At 41.2% G+C, this 18,263-nt stretch overlaps 1 protein-coding gene across 3 annotated transcripts in view; it reads left to right on the top strand.

Moving 5' to 3' along the window:
• SLC26A11 (solute carrier family 26 member 11) overlaps positions 1-18,263 on the top strand; it is a 66,734-nt gene that overhangs the window by 30,104 nt on the left and 18,367 nt on the right. The window contains exons 12-17 of one of the 3 annotated variants that reach the window (XM_089668623.1): positions 397-537; positions 1,085-1,212; positions 1,292-1,391; positions 7,485-7,618; positions 7,707-7,776; positions 13,227-13,328. In XM_089668623.1, coding sequence (XP_089524749.1) covers positions 397-537; positions 1,085-1,212; positions 1,292-1,391; positions 7,485-7,618; positions 7,707-7,776; positions 13,227-13,303 — 650 coding nt within the window. In that variant the 3' untranslated portion in view covers positions 13,304-13,328. The remainder of the gene's footprint in view (positions 1-396; positions 538-1,084; positions 1,213-1,291; positions 1,392-7,484; positions 7,619-7,706; positions 7,777-13,226; positions 13,329-18,263) is intronic. The other 2 variants (XM_089668632.1, XM_089668641.1) reach the window with 2 other exon arrangements.

Genomic DNA, 18,263 nt, shown 5'->3' with positions numbered 1-18,263 from the left:
TACCTTGGACTGCTTGCTTTCCAAAAAGGAGTCCTTTGGGGATATTTGTACTGTTCTGACATTTTAGGGTCTCAAGAAATGAGATAGTCCGTCAGTACTTCAGGATCAATCAATTTTTTTATATAAATATCAGATTGTGAATAAAACAAAACCTGCGCCAAAGAAAGAAAAAAAAAATATAATATATTTAGATATATAGATTTTCAAAGTGATTTCCCTCAGCAAAATAAAGCATGAATGGATGGGTGAGTTTGTTTTGAATATTAAAAATTAGTTAAATGGCATTTTCAGTTTTTGTGGCTCAGACACTGTTTTGGTTCTGCTTTAAAGACCCCAATAAATATAGATTGCATTGATTTTATAAATAGTAAGTGGTGAGACTTCCCTCTCTTGCAGGATTTCTGGTTTTGCTTTCTCTTGGATACCTCACTCCTCTCTTCTACTACATTCCCAAAGCAGCTCTCGCTGCAGTCATTATCTGTGCTGTGGCTCCTGTGTTTGATCTGAGAATCTGCAAGGACTTGTGGAAAGTAAAACGTAAGCGTTCAATACTGTGACTGTAACTCAAGGTAAAGGAGGTACATGTTCTATCAGACACTGTGACCACAGTCTCATATTTAAACAGGTAAGGGGGTGCCAAATCACCAAAGTTTACAGGAAGCAGTCAAAGAGCTTTTAAGCTGGCCAGAAGCTTCCTGTATAACCACTTGAAGTCCAGCAACATACATGTATATTGCTGGTTGTCAAGTGAGTAGAAAAATTGTAAGCAATGCGGTGAATAGCAGTCTCTGCTATAATGTTTGTTGTTACATAACGTTTTGTGGAAAGGGACTATTTAAATTTTTTTTTAATGGATCTATTCAGTGAATATACAGTATAAGAAACTACAGTGAACTTCAGTGCAGTATTGCTGAGACTTCTAACATGTAACTGTTGTAAAGCTCCATATCTTAGCATTTTCTGACAGTGATAGCCTGCAACAGGTCTAGAACATGATCCTGTAAACTGATATGCATCTATTTAAAAACTATCCAATAAATTCTATGGGTTGTTTTTTTTTTTTACCATTTTCTTTCTTTTTTAGGGATTGATCTACTTCCCTTTCTGGCCACTTTCCTTCTATCCTTCTGGGAAATCCAGTATGGAATTGTCATAGGTATTGGGATCTCGCTGATCATTGTTTGTATTCCAGTTGCACGGCCACAGATCAAGGTCAGCAAAATTGTGGTGGGACTATTAACTAATTCTATTTTGTGAGGTGAGTTCAAAATCAATATGTTTTCTTTTCCAGGTTACAGACACTGGAGGCTTAAATATGATGGTAATGAGTGGCCTCAGTTTTCCAGCCATGGAATATCTCCGGGATGCTATTCATGAAAGAGCTTTTGAAGGTAAATATTTTCTGTTTTCAGTGTATATGTAGTGTATTTTCAGCTAGTACATATTTTCTCTAGTTATTTCTATTACACGTTATTTTTTAAAACTGTTTTTTAATTTGGCTTTCACATTTTTGAGTGCTTGTTTTTTGGGTTTTGTATTGGATAAAAAGATTTTAAGATTAGCTAGGATTAGCAGGAGATCTGATTTGCACTAGCCACATTAAAGTGATTACTAAAGGTTCACTTTTTTTTTTAATAACATTTCACTTCTCTTCTCTGTGTAATGATTTTGCACAGAGCAACCCCGATCCTCCTATTCTCTGGTCACCCGCTGGCGCTCCTGGCTGCTTGTTTTGGGAGCACTCGCTCCCGAGCCACCACTGTGTGTCTGCTCAGCCCTATCCACACTCTCTCCTCACTGGCTATGATTGCTGTGTCCCAGCCAGTGAGGAGGGAGACACCCAGGAGAGTTGCTTTTCATGTACATCGCTGGATTGCAATCCGGGTCAGGTCAGTATTGGAGAGGGGAGATGCACACCGAAGGTTTTTACCTTTTATGCATTCTATGCATGAAGGCACAAAAAACCCTCAGCCTTTCCTGCTTCCCCTCTTTAGAAATTAACTAAAACCCCATTCTTTTGCAGCAAAGGTGCTGCCATCTTGGCCTCTACTTAGCTCTGCAGTTGCCATGGTGCTGCACATGTGAACAGATATGACACCAGCCAGTTCAGGGCTTGTACATTCAGTTGAAAGCAGATAGAAACACACTGGCTTCTGTGAGTTCTAGCCAGAAGCATTGGGAAACAATCAAACTGATGGGTTTAGTTCTAATTTTGGATGAGATATCAGTCACACAGAGTGTGCATTGTTTTTAGTGAGTGACTCATTGACTTGTCATGTGAAAAGTAGCAATAAAGCACAATCATTGTGCAACTCCTCAAAGGAGGAAGCAGGGCCTGCATATGTAATGAGCAAGCAGAGCCTGCATATGCAATGAGTAGGGATGCACCACTACCCTTTTTTTATTGGCGAGTCAGAGTACCAATACTATCGGTCAAGTACTCACCGATACAAATTACCAATGCTTTTTGGTGCAATTTGCGTCAATACAAAATGTATGGACACAAATTGCACCTCAAAGAATAGCATGCGATTTGAACAGGGATGCAATTCCTGTCCAATTCCAATGCAGTTTCTCCACTGCTGCTGGGAACCCAGGCTGTCCTAGCCTGAGTTCACACCGGAGCAGTGCAGGGAGGTTTCCCACAGCGGAGAGTGGGTGTGTGGGGATGTATATTATGGCTGCACATACTCCATATTCTCAGTGGTAGGAGAGCGGAGAAAGCCACAGGGAATTGAAATCCCCGCTGTTTTCTCTCCTCTCCTTGCAGGGAAGACAGTTCGGGCTAGAGGGCTTTTGATTGATCAGCACAGTCACATGGACAATGCTGACCAATCAGATGCTGTCTAGCCTTTACTGTCATACCTACAAGGAGAGGAGAGAAAGCTGCTTCACAAGTCTGGGGATTTGAAATCCCAGAGGTTTTCTCTCCTCTCCTTGCAGCGATGACAGTACGGGCTAGACTGCATCTGATTGGGCAGCACCGTCCATGTCACAGGAATATTTATGCCAAGAATTTATTTTGTTTGTGTTCAGTCCTGATTTCAGAACATTTTGTGTTTTTAAAATGCATAATTTTTTAACATTTTTTTTATATGCAATAGCCTTTTCATTTTTAAAGGACTGCTGTACCTTAAACAAAACTAATTTTAACCACTTGTCCTCCAGAAGATTTACTCCCTTAATGACCAGGCCATTTTTTGCTATTCAGCACTGTGCTATTTCAACTGGTAATTGCGCGGTCATGCATTGCTGTACCCAAACAAAATTTATGTGCTTTTTTTCACACAAATAGAGCTTTCTTTTGGTGGTATTTGATCACCACTAGGTTTTTTATTTTCTGTGATATGAACTCAAAGTTAGTCATAAATTAAGGCCAAAATGTATTCTCCTACATGTCTTTGGTGAAAAATAAAACCACACAGAGTTGTGAATTAAATGATTGCTCACGTATGACATGGCTATATGAGGAATAACACCCCAAAACACATTCTACTACTTTTCCCGCGTATGGGGATACCACATGTGAGAGACTGGCCCCCAAAATCCAATGACCACCTTCAGGCTTATTTCTTCATATCACTTCCTCACTGCTTATCACAGTTTCGGAGGCCCTAAAATGCCAGGTTTGTACCAACACCCCCCCCCCCCTCCAAATTATCCCTTTATTGAAAGTAGACACCCCAAGGACTTTGCTAAGAAGCATGCTGAATATTTTACAAATAACATTTTTATCACAGGGTTTTGAAAAAGAAAAGAAAAAAATTAATTTTTGTTTTCTTCCTTCATATTCCAAAAAGTTGTGGCAACAAATGGGATCTGCAAAATACTCACCATGCCCCTTAGCAAATATCTTGGAGTTTCTACTTTTTAAAAAGGGATCATTTGGGGGGAGGGTGCTTCTACTATCCTGGCATTTCAGGGCCAACATTAGAAGCTTATGCCAGATATTGTCCACTTTTCTAACCACTTGAAGAACAGGCCTTTTCTGACACTTGTGTGGCAATTTTTCAAACGCAAATTTTTTAGGAAAAAAATACACTTTTTTGAATCCTAATGCACAAAAACACAATATATTGCCCAATTGTTTGATAAATTATAAAAGATACAAGTGAATAAAGGTGTTGCGCTGCTCAAAGCAAACAGTATTGTGAAAATGAGCAGTGAATAAATCAAAAAATAATCTCCCACATGACTATAGTCCACACAAATGATGATGGAAAAAACTCTTCAAAGATTCCGGAAAGAGAAGAGGATCTTCCTACTGGTGACTACACCCATAATCCCAGTGCTGCAAATCCTCAATATACGTAAATCACCACAGTGAACATAGAGGTCCAGGTGGACCCTCAACTTCTCAAATGGACCTGTATGTGAACACAGGTCTGATAGGCATCTCCCCTACTAGTGGGGGTAACACATAACTTGCTCCTCTGTGGGCAATCTTCCCCTTATGAACCACTGCTGATTCTTCCAGTAGCACCTGATATCCGTATATCCGGCTCTGTTGGTAAAGCTTGACAACCACAAAGATGACCATAGTGCAGCATGCTTCTTATAATGGCATGTAGTTTATTATAAAACATATACACTTACATGATAACCAAGTGAAATCACAGTAAAATCAAAGACAAAGCAGTCAATAGAAAAACTGTATCCTGCCTGACTGCACGGCATTGCAGTGCTGACGTCACCTAACTCCTCCCTACCTTTGTTCACTGTGGTGATTCACGTGTATTGAGGATTTGCAGCACTGGGATTCTGGGTGTAGTCACCAGTAGGAAGATCCTCTTCACTGTCTGTTATCTTTGAAGTTTTTTTCCATCATTTGTGCGAACTATAGTCACGTTGGAGATTTTGTTTGTTTTTATTTATTCACTGTTCATTTTCACAATATTGTTTGTTTTGAGCAGCTCAAAATACCTTTATTCACTTGTGTATTACTTTATGAGAACTCATTATATGTGGTATACTTTACTGATTCTGTACTTTATTTAGCACATTGGCAGCGCACAATTTTTTTTGTTTTCAAATGATAAAAGATGATGTTACAACAAATAGATAACAAACATGACATGCTTTAAAATTGCCCATGCTCATGCAATGGCAACAAACTACGTAAATTTTTAATATAGATAGGCGATGCTTTAAAAGCCTAAACAGGTTACCACTTTATATTTATAAAGGAGGTCTAGTGCTAGAATGACTGCCCTCCATCTGACTTTTGCCGTGATACCTCACATGCATGATGCAATCTGTTTATATGTTGACACAAGACCGACACTTGTATTTCCCTTTGCAATTTTTTTATTTTTTTTATTTTTACACTGTCCCTTTCTTTTTTTTATTATCACAGGGAATGTAATAATCCCCTGTGATAGCAATAGGCCGTGACACGTATTCTTTTCTGAGAAATCTGGGGTCATTTAGACTCTAATTGATCCAGCAGCCAATCAGCTGCTAGGATTGCTTTTACATGAAAGCCTACCACCAGCTGCAAAAAACGATACCAGGATGATGCTTGTAGCTGCAGGTGTCATCCTGGTATAACCACTCAGTCCAGCAATGTACCAGTGTGTTGCTGATGCTTGTTGGGCATATATGTAACAGAGAACATTGGTATATGAATTAGGTCTGTGGACCTCGGCAAGTGGTATTAAAAAAAAAAACAAAAAAAAAACCCTTTATTATTTTTTTTTAATTCTCAATACAGTGTGTGTGTGTGTGTGTGTGTGTGTGTGTGTGTATATGTATGTGTATATATATATATATATATATATATATATATATCTATGCAATGCTTGCCTTGAACTGTCATGAATGAGTTAAGATCATGACAGTTCAATATAATAGTGATCTGTGATTGGCTAGAGCTGGTCACATGGTACAGGGTGCTGTGATTGGCACCATGCATCATGTGAGAGCTATGATCCAATTGCAGCTCACCAGAAAGAGAATCAGATTTATTCATAACCGCTATGCTGATATTGTGATCACTGATCATCGGGATCTCATTCTGCTGTGTCCGGTGGACACAGCAGTCACGGGTGGGGAGTGCTACATGCAGCACCCCCTTTGTTAGTACAGCCAGAGCAGCATACCCGCATGTCGTGTTGCTTGTAGCTGCCGCCCGTCCACAGTTTATTGCAGGCGGGTGGACAACAAGCAGTTAACCCACCCTCTCTAGCCCTCCTGAACTATTCTGCACTAAACCCCCCCAACTGCTTACTTACCTGTGTAGCACAGCTGTGGTTTGCTCTGATATTTACAGTCAGAAATTTCCCTCAGTGCTGGCCTAGGGAGTGAACCCACATTGCAAAATACTTTACATAAAAAGTAGCGATACACTGAAATTTCGGTGGACGAAAACACCCGTATGGGCCAATATGAAAAAAAAAAGCACCGATGCAGGTGCCCAAAAAACTCCGGCCCCCTGCCTGCCTGCCTGCCGCTGCTCGGTGAGAGACCATCGAGTGATCCCGGCGCTGGGCATAGATATTAGTGAAGGAAAGATGGCCTCCACTCATCTCTGACCCCATATCTCTCCATAAAGAGGACTTGTCACTAATTATTTCTATCACAAAGGATGCATGCATTCCTTGTGATAAGAATAAAAGTGATTAACATTTTTTTTTAAAAGGACAGTGCAAAAAAAAACCCATTAAATAAATTAAAAAAAAAAGTTTAAAGTGCCCCCGTCCCCGTAGTGGTGAATGCATACGTAGGCATTGCCCACATATGTAAACGGTGTTCAAACCACACACTTGAGGTATCACCACGAACGTCAGAACAAGAATTCTCGCACTAGACCTCCTCTGTAACTACACTACTAACCTGTAGAAATTTTTATAGTATTGCCCATGGAGATTTTTAAGTACCGCACTTTCACACCATTCCACGAGTGTGCACAATTTTAAAGCGTGACATGTTGGGTATCTATTTACTCGCCGTAACTTCCTCTTTCATATTTTACAAAACAATTTGGGTATATATTATATTTTTTTTTTTACAAAATATATATATATTCATTTTTAAAAACTGCGCATTTTGGTTTCGGTTTTCAGCCAAGTGCATTTTGAATTTTTGGTTTCGGCACCAGAATTTTCATTTCGGTGCAGCACTAAAAAAAGATACATTAAAAAAAATATGTTTTAGTATAAACAAATATATGGGCTTGTATAGAACACTATTCTAAGCATCTCCAGCCTTAGGAGACACCTCAGATGAGGTGATGATGCAGTTACCTCTGAAGAGGATTTTAGCTGGACAGGCTGAAAACATCAGAGCAGGCCATAGCCATGCTGGGCACATTTACCCAAAAGCCATTTCTACTTATGGGCATTTATATGTTTTACAGGGAGCATTGCCTGAAATTTTTATGCTTAGTCTTCAAGTTAACTAGACTACATTGTACCTTTTGAGAAGTGATCGGAGGTCTAAAACTCGGAAATGTAACCATATTTGTTTTGATAATGCCCTTGCAGTTTCCCCACCAAGATCGCTAAACCTTGATTTCTCACATGTGCATGTACTGGACTATACTATAGTCGCAGGACTTCGAGAACTAATTCATGAGTTCCAGTCCCAGGGGTTGTCACTTTCTTTCACTGGATTGCAGGTATTTTGAGGGTTTTTCATGCAGTTATTTTTATTATAATGTAGGCAATTTTCTCCATAAATATCATGTTTTGTTTTTCCTTTTACAGCCTGGGGTACTTCAGATTTTATTGGCAGCTGATTTGAATGGGTTTAAACATCTTCAGAGCAAGGGATCAGGTAATGAGAGCGTAGCTCTTTCTTAACCACTTCAATACCGGCACTTTCACCCCTGTCCTGCCTAGGCCAATTTTCAGCTTTCAGCACTATTGCACTTTGAATGACAATTGCGCCTTCATGCAACACTGTACCCATATTAAATTTTTATCTTTTTTTTTTCAAACAAATAGAGCTTTGGTTTTTTATTATTCACTTAATAAATGAAAAAACAGAGAAAATTTTGAAAAAGAAAACGTGTTTTTCTACGTTTCTGTTATAACATTTTCCAAATAATCTTTCTTCATACATTTAGGCCAAACTATATTCTGCTACATTTCTTTGGTGAAAATAACCCAAATCTGTGTTTATTATTTAGTCTGTAGGAAAGTCCACAAATTATGGTGTGTATATATATCTCAAAATTGATCAATCCTGATGTACTGACCGCCTATCTCATTTCTTGAGGCCCAAAAACCCCAGAACAGTACAAATATCCCTGATAACCCCTTTTTAGAAAGTAGACAGTCTAGGGTTTTTAGTAAGAAGCATGGCGAGTTTTTGGAAGCTGTAATTTATTGTCAAAATGTTTTAGAAAATGAAGCACGAAACAAAAATGAGCTGCATGGTGGAGTTGCCACAAAGAAGCCTTCACTGTGCCAATGCCACAAAAAGCCCGGTTACAATATGCCCAACAACACCTTGACATGCTTCACTGGGCTTCTTTCTGGCATCTCGACCATGCAGCTCTTTTTTATTTAGGTATCATTGTACTGTGCTTCCTAAAAACAACCACGCTTTCTTTTTCCAGAGCAGTCTTAGGTTACCTGTAGGTTTTTCTTTGTTTCCTGAACAATTCTTCTGGCAACTGTGGCTGCAATCTTGCTTGGTCTATCTGACCTTGACCTTGGGTTGGTATCAAGAGATCTCGGAATTTACCTCTACTTAATAAGTGATTGAACAGTACTGACTGGCATAATCACCTTTATCTTTTTATATCTTTTTCCAACTTTATATATTTCCCATTATCTTGTTATGTAGGTCTTTTGACAGTTCTTTTATGCTCCCCATGGCTCACTATCTAGCCTGCTTGGTGCATCCATGTGAGCGCGAACAAACTCATTGACCAGTTATACACAGACACTGATTGCAATTTAAAAAGCCACAGAAGATGTGGGAAATTAACCTTTTTAATTGCCATTTTAACTTGTCTGTGTCACCTTGTGTGTCTGTACCAAGACCAAACACTCCAGGAAAATGTTTGATCAGGGGCATTTGGGTGATTTCTGTTGTTCTGATTTAAAAAAGGAGCAAAAAAACTATGTAATAATAAATGGCTTCATATAATCACTATCCTTAAATAAAAGACCGTTTTGGCATGATCAGTCATATTTTCAATAACAATACCAAAATTTCATGAATTCTGCCAGGGTATGCAAACATTTGAGCACAACTGTACAAAGTTGATTCTCTGTGTCTTTCTTGGATACAGTCTTCCTTTGCCAATGTACAGCTAAGTTCCTTAGTAATGGGATGCTGGTGATATTGGTTGCAAGAGACAAACCTGCAGATCTCATCTATGACCCATTTAACAAAAAGAAACACTAAACCCTAACAACTAAGCGTCCTCTACCTGAAAACTTAAAGAGCACCTTTTCATTCCCCAAGTAGATAAACAGAGTGGTACCTTCATAGTCTGCTCCTCAATTCTGTAAAATGCACAGCCTTATCAGACTAAACAGTGCTGTTGTGCACATTTCAGCTTTGTATAAAAAGTTGGCAGTTACGTTTTTACTGCCTTCTCCAAGCACCAACATCTTGATATCTCCAGCACAGGTACTGAAGTCACATATTTCACTGGGGAAAATTATGGTGATATGAGTTCACTTCACTTTAGAGAGATTTCCTCGCACACATTGGGGTGAATTTACTAAAACTGGAGGGTGCAAAATCTGGTGCAGAGCTGCATAGAAACCAATCAGCATCATTATTTTTGTTTTTTTTGTTTGTTTGTTTTTTGTCAAAGCTTAATTGAACAAGCTGAAGTAAGAAACTGGTTACAATCCACAGCTGCCACAGATTTTGCACTCTCCAGCTTTAGTAAATCAACCCCACTGTGTCTCCAGAACGGAAAGTGAAGGGAATTCTCCCCAATTGGACACACAAAAAAGTTTAACAAGGGTTTTAGCCATTGCCAACTCTATACAAAGTTAAAAAAGAAAAAAACTATAGATACATTGTAAAGTACAGTGCCTTGAAAAGGTATTCATACCCCTTGAAATTTTCCACATTTTGTCATATTACCATCAAAAACGTAAATGTATTTTATTGGGATTTTATGTGATAGACCAACACACAGTGGCACGTATTTGTGAAGTGGAAGGAAAGTGATGAATGGTTTTCAAAATTTTTTTACAGGTAAATATCTGAAAAGTGTGGCGTGCATTTGTATTCAGCCTCCTTTACTCTGATACCCCTAACTAAGATCTAGTGGAACCAATTGCTTTCAGATGTCACCTAATTTGTAAATAGAGTTCTCCGGTGTGTAATTTTATCTTGGTGTAAATACAGCTGTTCTGTGAATCCCTCAGAGGTTTGTTAGAGAACATTGGTGAACAAACAGCATCATGAAGGCCAACGAACACACCAGACAGGTCAGGGATAAAGTTGTGGTGAAGTTTAAAGCAGGGCTAGGTTATAGAAAAAAAAATATCCCAAGCTTTGAACATCTCACGGAGCACTGTTTAATCCATCGTCCGAAAATGGAAAGCGTATGACAACACTGCAAACCTACGAAGACATGGCTGTCCACCTAAACTGACAGGCCGGGCAGGGCCAGAGCATTAATCAGAGAAGCAGCTATGAGTCCCATGGTTACTCTGGAGGAGCTACAGAAATCCACAGCTCAGGTGGGAGAATCTGTCCACAGGACAACTATTAGTCATGCACTCCACAAATCTGGCCTTTATGGAAGAGTGGCAAGCAGAAAGCCATTGTTGAAAGAAAGCAATAAGAAGTCCTGTTTGCAGTTTGCGAGAAGCCATGTGGGAGACACCACAAATGCGGAAAAAGGTGCTCTGGTCAGTTGAGACCAAAATTTTACTTTTTGGCCTAAAGGCAAAATGCTATGTGTGGTGGAAAACGAACTGCACATCGCCCCAAACACATCATCCCCACGTGAAACATAGTGGTGGCAGCATCATGTTGTGGTGATGCTTTTCTTCAGCAGGGACAGGGAAGCTGGACACAGTCGATAGGAAGGTGGATGGAGCCAAGTGAAGGGCAATCTTAGAAGAAAATCTGTTAGAATCTGCAAAAGACTTGATAATGGGGCGGAAGTTAACCTTCCAGCAGGACAACAACCCTAAACATATAGTCAGAATTACAATGGAATGGTTTAGATCCAGGGGTAAACTGACCATTCGGGCTCTGCCTCAGGACCCATGGCCATTAGGGGGCCCGCCCCCCTCATCTACTCAGCCTTGATAAAGGAGGTTAACCACTGTTACTGCGCCCATTTCTTCTCGGCATTCCAACCAGCATACCACCCGTCTCTGCATCCTGTACATGGCTGATGCTGTGAATCTTCCTGAGCTCCCTGTCATCACTATTTTCTGGCCCTGCTACCTGCATTATGTTAAACCTATTATTTCTCAGCTTTTCCTGGCAAGAGGGAAAGCGAGTGGTGAGTACATCTGGCTTCCTTGGGAAAAAAACTCCTTGTTACTTCCTAGCCTGGCCACCCACGACTCTTGAGCAGCGTGGAATGTGGCTTAAATTCACACAACCCGCCCACAGTGTTTAAACAGCAGCCGCTCATGAGTTGTGGCCAGGCCAGAAAGTATTTAAAATGAGGCACTTTGGAGGAGCAGGACATAAGGGGGCACTAAGGGGTACTCTAGAGGAGGATGTAAGGGGACATTCTGGAGGTACTAACTTAATACCTCCAGTGTCCCCCTATGGAGGATGTAGAGAGAGATTCTATAAGCTCTAGAGTAGCCCCTTAGGTTCCACAGTGAGCATAACAAGCATGTTTTATTGCATATACAGACCTTTTTTGCTGCCATGGGTTTAATAACGCTTTAAGGTGGCACTACCCATGAGAGGCTCCTGGTTCCTTTTTTTGGGTCACCAGCTTTCAGTCTCCTGACATTCTGCATGTCGCTGAGCTCGGTTCCCTTCCACGCGGGCCTGCCACATTAATGTTGCATCATAAAGATAGTTGCCACACGGTGGCCATCTTTAAACCTGAGGGCCCCATGATCTCCTATTGCCCCGGGCCCTATCAGTTGTCAGTCCTCCCCTGTTTAGATTAAAACATACAGTATATGTTAGAATGGGCCAGCAAAGTCCAGACCTAAATCCAACTGAGAATCTGGCAAGACTTAAAAATTGCTGTTCACAGACGCTCTCCATCCAATCTGACAGAGCTTGAGCTATTTTGCAAAGAAGAATAAAGACATACTCAAAAAGACTTGCAGCTGTGATTGCAGCGAAAGGTGGTTCTACAAAGTATTGACTCTGGGGAGCTGAATACAAATGCACGCCACGCTTTTCAGATATTTATTTGTAAGCAATTTTGAAAACCATTTATCATTTTCCTTTCACTTCACAATGATGTGCCACTTTGTGTTGGTCTATCACATAAAATCCCAAGAAAATAAATTTATGTTTTTGGTAGTAACATGACAAAATGTGGAAAATGTCAAGGGGTATGAATACTTTTTCAAGGCACTGTATATCTAAAGCTGAAGCTTGGATAGATTGACTAATGCTGTATGTGCTCCCGTAAAGGAAAATAACTTTCTCCATTTCTCCTGGTGTACACTGTCACCAGGACAGAAATTGATAGCTAAATCAACATTTTACAGTTTTTACCACAAAAAAAGGTAACCTTTTTCTAAAGGGATTTCCACTCCTATTTGGTCTCTGGGGCAAGAGGTGATTGGAAATCTCCCCAGTGGGATGTAGCAAAACCTGCATGGGGTAACCATTCCCTAAATTGTCTATACTTTAAAGCATATGTCTAAGAACTCTGTTCCTGTTCCGCATCTCTCTATGACCCCAATCCACATGCATATATAGATTTATTTTCCAGCAAAACAATGCTGCGGTCTCAATCCCAAGAGCATGCCCACACTGTATGTAGGGAAGGGCTTGAGAGTAGTTCTGTGGGCATGCCTACATCAGTAGCAAATGAGCTCCCAGCAGTTGCCCCTGGAAAAATTTAGCAAGCCTGGTGATAACCTCATAGAAAGTGATAAAGGCTGTTTCTCGCTACAGGAACAAGGGAACAGAAAAAAGATAAGGCTAGAATATACTGTAGATGGGGAATATAGAGATTTCAGGGTACATTTCGGTAGTGCTTGGACATACAGTTCAAATCAACCTGTCATATAAGATATAGTTGATAAAGCTGCTTTTCTTTTGTGAATTGATATTTTTAGAAAGGACTGTAGCAAATAATATCTTAGTTTTGCCTCCAGGGGGACACTATGAAGAAGAAAGCACAGAACCATTGCTCCATAATGCAATTAACACTTACTCATAATTCCAAAGAACACTAAAGACACTTGGTAAGTATTAAAGATTATTATATTTTACTGCATTAACCTTAAGTAGTATGTCGGTGAAAAAAACAAATAAATAGTGACATATAGTCCATACAGAAAACAATAATGTCCATGTAAATGCAATGCTCCACAATCAATAGTGAAGCCGTTCTCCAGTTCTGTGAATGTGATATTAATGCTGTGAATCCTATTCCATCCAATTGTTTGCCAATATGTGCACCACCACCATGTGAATAAATAGAGGCTTACCAGAAGCGGAGACCCCTTAATTATAGGGGGTCTTTACCAGCATAGCAATATAAGGTATCATCCAGATTTTCATGCCATGCCAGGATCAAGTATCTTCCAAGCCCCACAAGCAGGATGTGAACTCCAATACAATGCCAAATTAGTATCATGAAAGAAAAGACCTGCATCTCATAGTGCAATATGTTTGACAAGCCTTTATTTGTGCAAATAAAAATCCTACTTACAAGCTGTAGAATAGTAAAAAGCATTAAAAAAAAAAGATTCCAAGATGGTCGACAGCGCGATAACATCAGAGGGCGGCTCTGCCCAATGCGTTTCATCATCAAAAGACGTCTTCCGGGGCTAAGGAGCCGCCCTCTGCCACCGCGCATATATAGAAGTGAGCCAAGCCTTGATTTGGACACAACCAGCCTCAATTGATCACAGGAACTAGAAGACACAGGAAGTGGGACCAAGCCTTAAATTGACATACTTATCCTCCAGTATATGATACCGGAAAGGACCGAATGGCAAACCAAACCTCAATTCGTAATCCAGAGAAAACAACACAGAAATGGGCAAATTGCCAGGTCTGCATCCCAAAGAAAAAAATACCCACCCAAACAGAAATAGACCGGATTGAAGATCCGATCAGATTGAAGTAGACAATTGCTCCAAAAAACAATACAATTGAATAGAATTCCCACATTTCAGTGCCATCTATATTCAATATTGAAAACGATCATGCCAATAAAAAATATATAAAAAAAAATATATAAAATCCCCAAATAACATAATCTGTATAAACAATCAAAATATGAACAACAGCAAGAAAAAATTATAATAATGAATCATTTACGTAGTAAAATACAAATAAAATAATTAAATATAATGTTCAAAGTTTCCATGCCCCTTGGGGCATATTAGTGTAAGTAAAGCAATCAGGCGTTATTAATAAACACATTGGTATCCCAATCAACATTCATACCTTAAGGGTCATTACATTTAACATTGTATATCCACTTCGTTTCTAGTCTAGAAATTTCCCTCCTGGTGGCACTTCCTCGCCAATGTGAAATAAATTTATCTATCCTTAAAAATATTGTGCCAACAGGATCTTTATTGTGGAATTTAGCATAGTGTTGAGAGACGCTATGTCCCTTTAAAGCCTCTCTTGATATTCCCAACATTTTCCCCCCAATCTGACTTGAAGGGTACGAGTGGTCCTTCCAATATATTGAATGCCACATGGGCACTGTAAGAGATATACCACGTTAGAAGAGGAGCAGGTAACAAAAGAAGAAATAGTGTTCCCAGGAAGTGGCAGTAGACATAAAAGATGTAATGTCCCTTCATGAGCAGTTGTTAATCTGACATATGGCATACGTTTTACATCTAAAAAACCCTTTTAGGTCCTGGAAAAAAGTTTTACGACTAGGGGGATAGCATACATTGGGGGCAATCTTATTGCGCAACGATGGAACTCCTCTGAAAATGATTTGAGGTTTGGGAGGTAATACCCATCCCAGAATTCCATCATTGCACAAAATATGCCAATGTTTCTTTATAATTCTCCTAATGGAATAATGTTGGACTGAATAGGAAGTGATAAATGGACATACATGCTGATCGACATCCTTATTTTTTATTGGTCCTTCCAAAAGGAGGTCCTCCCTATCAACCTCCTCAACCAAATCCAAATCTCTGTTTTAGTCTGGTTAAATTATAACCCTTTTCTAAAAATCTATTTTTCAACACCAAGGCCTGTGTACGATAGTCGTCAATATTAGTGCAGTTTCTCCTGATCCGTAAGAATTGACTATGGGGAATCCATGTCAACCATGATTTATAATGACAGCTATCTGTTGGAATATATGCATTGCGATCTGTAGGTTTAAAAAAAGTGGAAGTGGTGAAGCACTCATCGTCTCTGGAGATCATGAAGTCTATAGCGTGGTGGTGGAGGGCAGGTCCTTAGCCCCGGAAGATGTCTTTTGATGAAACGCGTTGGGCAGAGTGTCAAGGTCCTACCATCTTAGGTGTCTGCAAAGCATTGTGGGATCCTTTATGCTTTCAGCCCTCTGCGGCTCCTCCCCCAGGAGGTGGCGGCTTATCACATATAAGTCTGCTGTTTGTAGCTGTCCATTGCATTCGTGTCCTGTCTGTTGCACAGCAGCAAGCTCCTGTTTAGTTTCTCATTGCTCTCCTGGATACTGACTCGGCTTTGGCAAGACTCCTTCCTGGCTTCTGACCCCGGCTCTGGCGATCATCCTTCCTGGCTTCTGACCCCGGCTCTGGCGATCATCCTTCCTGGCTTCTGACCCCGGCTCTGGCGATCATCCTTCCTGGCTTCTGACCCCGGCTCTGGCGATCATCCTTCCTGGCTTCTGACCCCGGCTCTGGCGATCATCCTTCCTGGCTTCTGACCCCGGCTCTGGCGATCATCCTTCCTGGCTTTTGATCCCGGCTCTGGCGACCATCCTTCCTGGCTACTGTTCTACCAAGTCATCCGCTGTTGCTGTTGGACTTGCATAGACTGTCTTGTTTTTGTATAATAAACCTACCTTTGATTGTACCTCCTTGTGTGTCTGGCTCCTCCTTCCCTGACACAGAGCCTCCCTCTGATGTCATTGCGCTGTCAACCATCTTGGAAGCGTGTTTTTTTTTTTTTTCTTTTTTTGTTAATGCTTTTTACTATTCTATAGCTTGTAAGTAGGATTTTTATTTGCGCAAATAAAGGCTTGTCAAACATGCGCTATGACAGGCATGTCTTTTCTTTCATGATACTAATTTGGCATCGTATTGAAGTTCATATCCTGACTTGTGAGGCTTGGGAGATATTTTATCCTTGCATGACATGGAAATCTGGATGATACATTATATTGCTATGCTGGTAAAGACCCCCTATAATTAATGGGTCTCTGCTTCTGGCAAGCCTCCATTTATTCACATTGTGGTGGTGCACCTATTGGCGAACAATTGGATGGAATAGGATTCACAGCATTAATATCACATTCACAGAACTGGAGAATGGCTTCACTATTGATTGTGGAGCATTGTATTTACATGGACGATATTGGTTTCTGCATGGACTATGTCACTGTAATGGAACCGACTCAGACTGCGCACGGGTACTTTCGTTAGAATACCGCTTCCCCGTCCGAACACCAACAACAGACACCACAGCCGACCATACAAGACTAGAAAATACCAGTCTTGAAGTAAACCAGGAGGTAGACTGTATATATCTTGTATCTGTGTTCAAATAAATGAGTCTACCTCCTGGTTTACTTCAAGACTGGTGTCGTCTAGTCTTGTATGGTTGGCTGTGGTGTCTGTTGTTGGTGTTTGGATGGGGAAGAGGTATTCTAACGAAAGTACCCAAGCGCAGTCTGGGTCGGTTCCGTTACAATGGTGGCAAGCGGTAGGATTGTGCTTCCTGGCTGTAAACACGTCCAAACCACCACTGGGATTCAAGATCAGGAAAGTAGATGTCGGTCACCCCAGTGGAGATATAGACCTGGCATCAGAGTTCCTGGGGCTGCTGCGGATCGTTCTTGCAACATACATCAGGACTGTGTCTGCGGATGAGTACCTGGAGCTCAGGCAGCAGATTTGGGTGGTGCTTTGGAGTGGAGCCCTCCAGGTTGCTGGTATGGACAGGGGCAAGTGCTATCCAACGACAGGGGAACAGGCCAGGGACCAACGGAAGTTACGGATGCCATTCCTATGAGAGCAACCCCAGAAGCAATGGGTGACTGAGTTGGACAGGCTGGTCCAGCAGGAGATAAAGCTGGTAACTGATATCGGGCTCTGCAATGGCATGCAGAGCAGAAATATTTAGGGGTGACAACAGAATGCTCTCCATAGGGATATGACTTTAGTGGCCCTGGATTTCTGTGGGAGAACCTTACAGATCATTTTGTGTTTGGTGATGGAGAACCTACTCTTGAGGACCTGCAAGAAGACAGAGAGGCTATGTTCGGTCTCACAGGGGTCTCAAGAGCTTGAACCAGATCTGTGTCTCTTGTTACCAAATGTAGATTGCCCCACCCTGTGTCATTATGCAAAGAGGGGGGACTGTCCCCTGAGTGTATATATCTTGTATCTGTGTTCAAATATATTACTCAGGGGACAGTCCCCCCTCTTTGCATAATGACACAGGGTGGGGCAATCTACATTTGGTAACAAGAGACACACAGGTATTACTCACCCAGCCAACCTCTGCCTCTCACGTAGAACATACCCACCGCTGGGGAAAAGTACGGACTGGTCCTTCTCCCAGAAGTCCTCTCAGCCGCTGGATAGAAGACGGTGGCTGGGCCGACTCCATCATGCTGTTGGGGATCTGGGCTGACTGCCCAGCATCCCTGGGGTATCCAGGTGGTGACTGTAGTCTCATCCACTTTGACTTGATGGACATCCCCCAGTGTTTGCAAAGTAAGGCTAACATCCTGTCCCAATGCCAGACCCTTTTCTGGGGTTGTGTCAGTGGAGACCGAAGTCCCATCCACAGACATCAGCTCAAGCTGCAGTTGTGAGGTGTCAATTGCATTCTCTTCCTGTAGCTCCTGTGGTGCTGATTGTTGTGGGCATAGGTCAACAACGCCATGCCCTGATGCCAGCTCTTCTGCTGGAGGCATACCGGCTGGTTCCTCCTCAGCAGAAAAGTCAATCAAATCCCCAGTCTCTGGAACTGGTGTCTGGGGA

Source organism: Staurois parvus, unplaced genomic scaffold, assembly GCF_062004578.1.
Source record: "Staurois parvus isolate SC_StPar_1 unplaced genomic scaffold, SC_StPar_1.0 ptg000008l, whole genome shotgun sequence".
Lineage (NCBI taxonomy): Eukaryota > Metazoa > Chordata > Amphibia > Anura > Ranidae > Staurois > Staurois parvus.
This window is presented reverse-complemented; position numbering and strand designations above follow the sequence as displayed.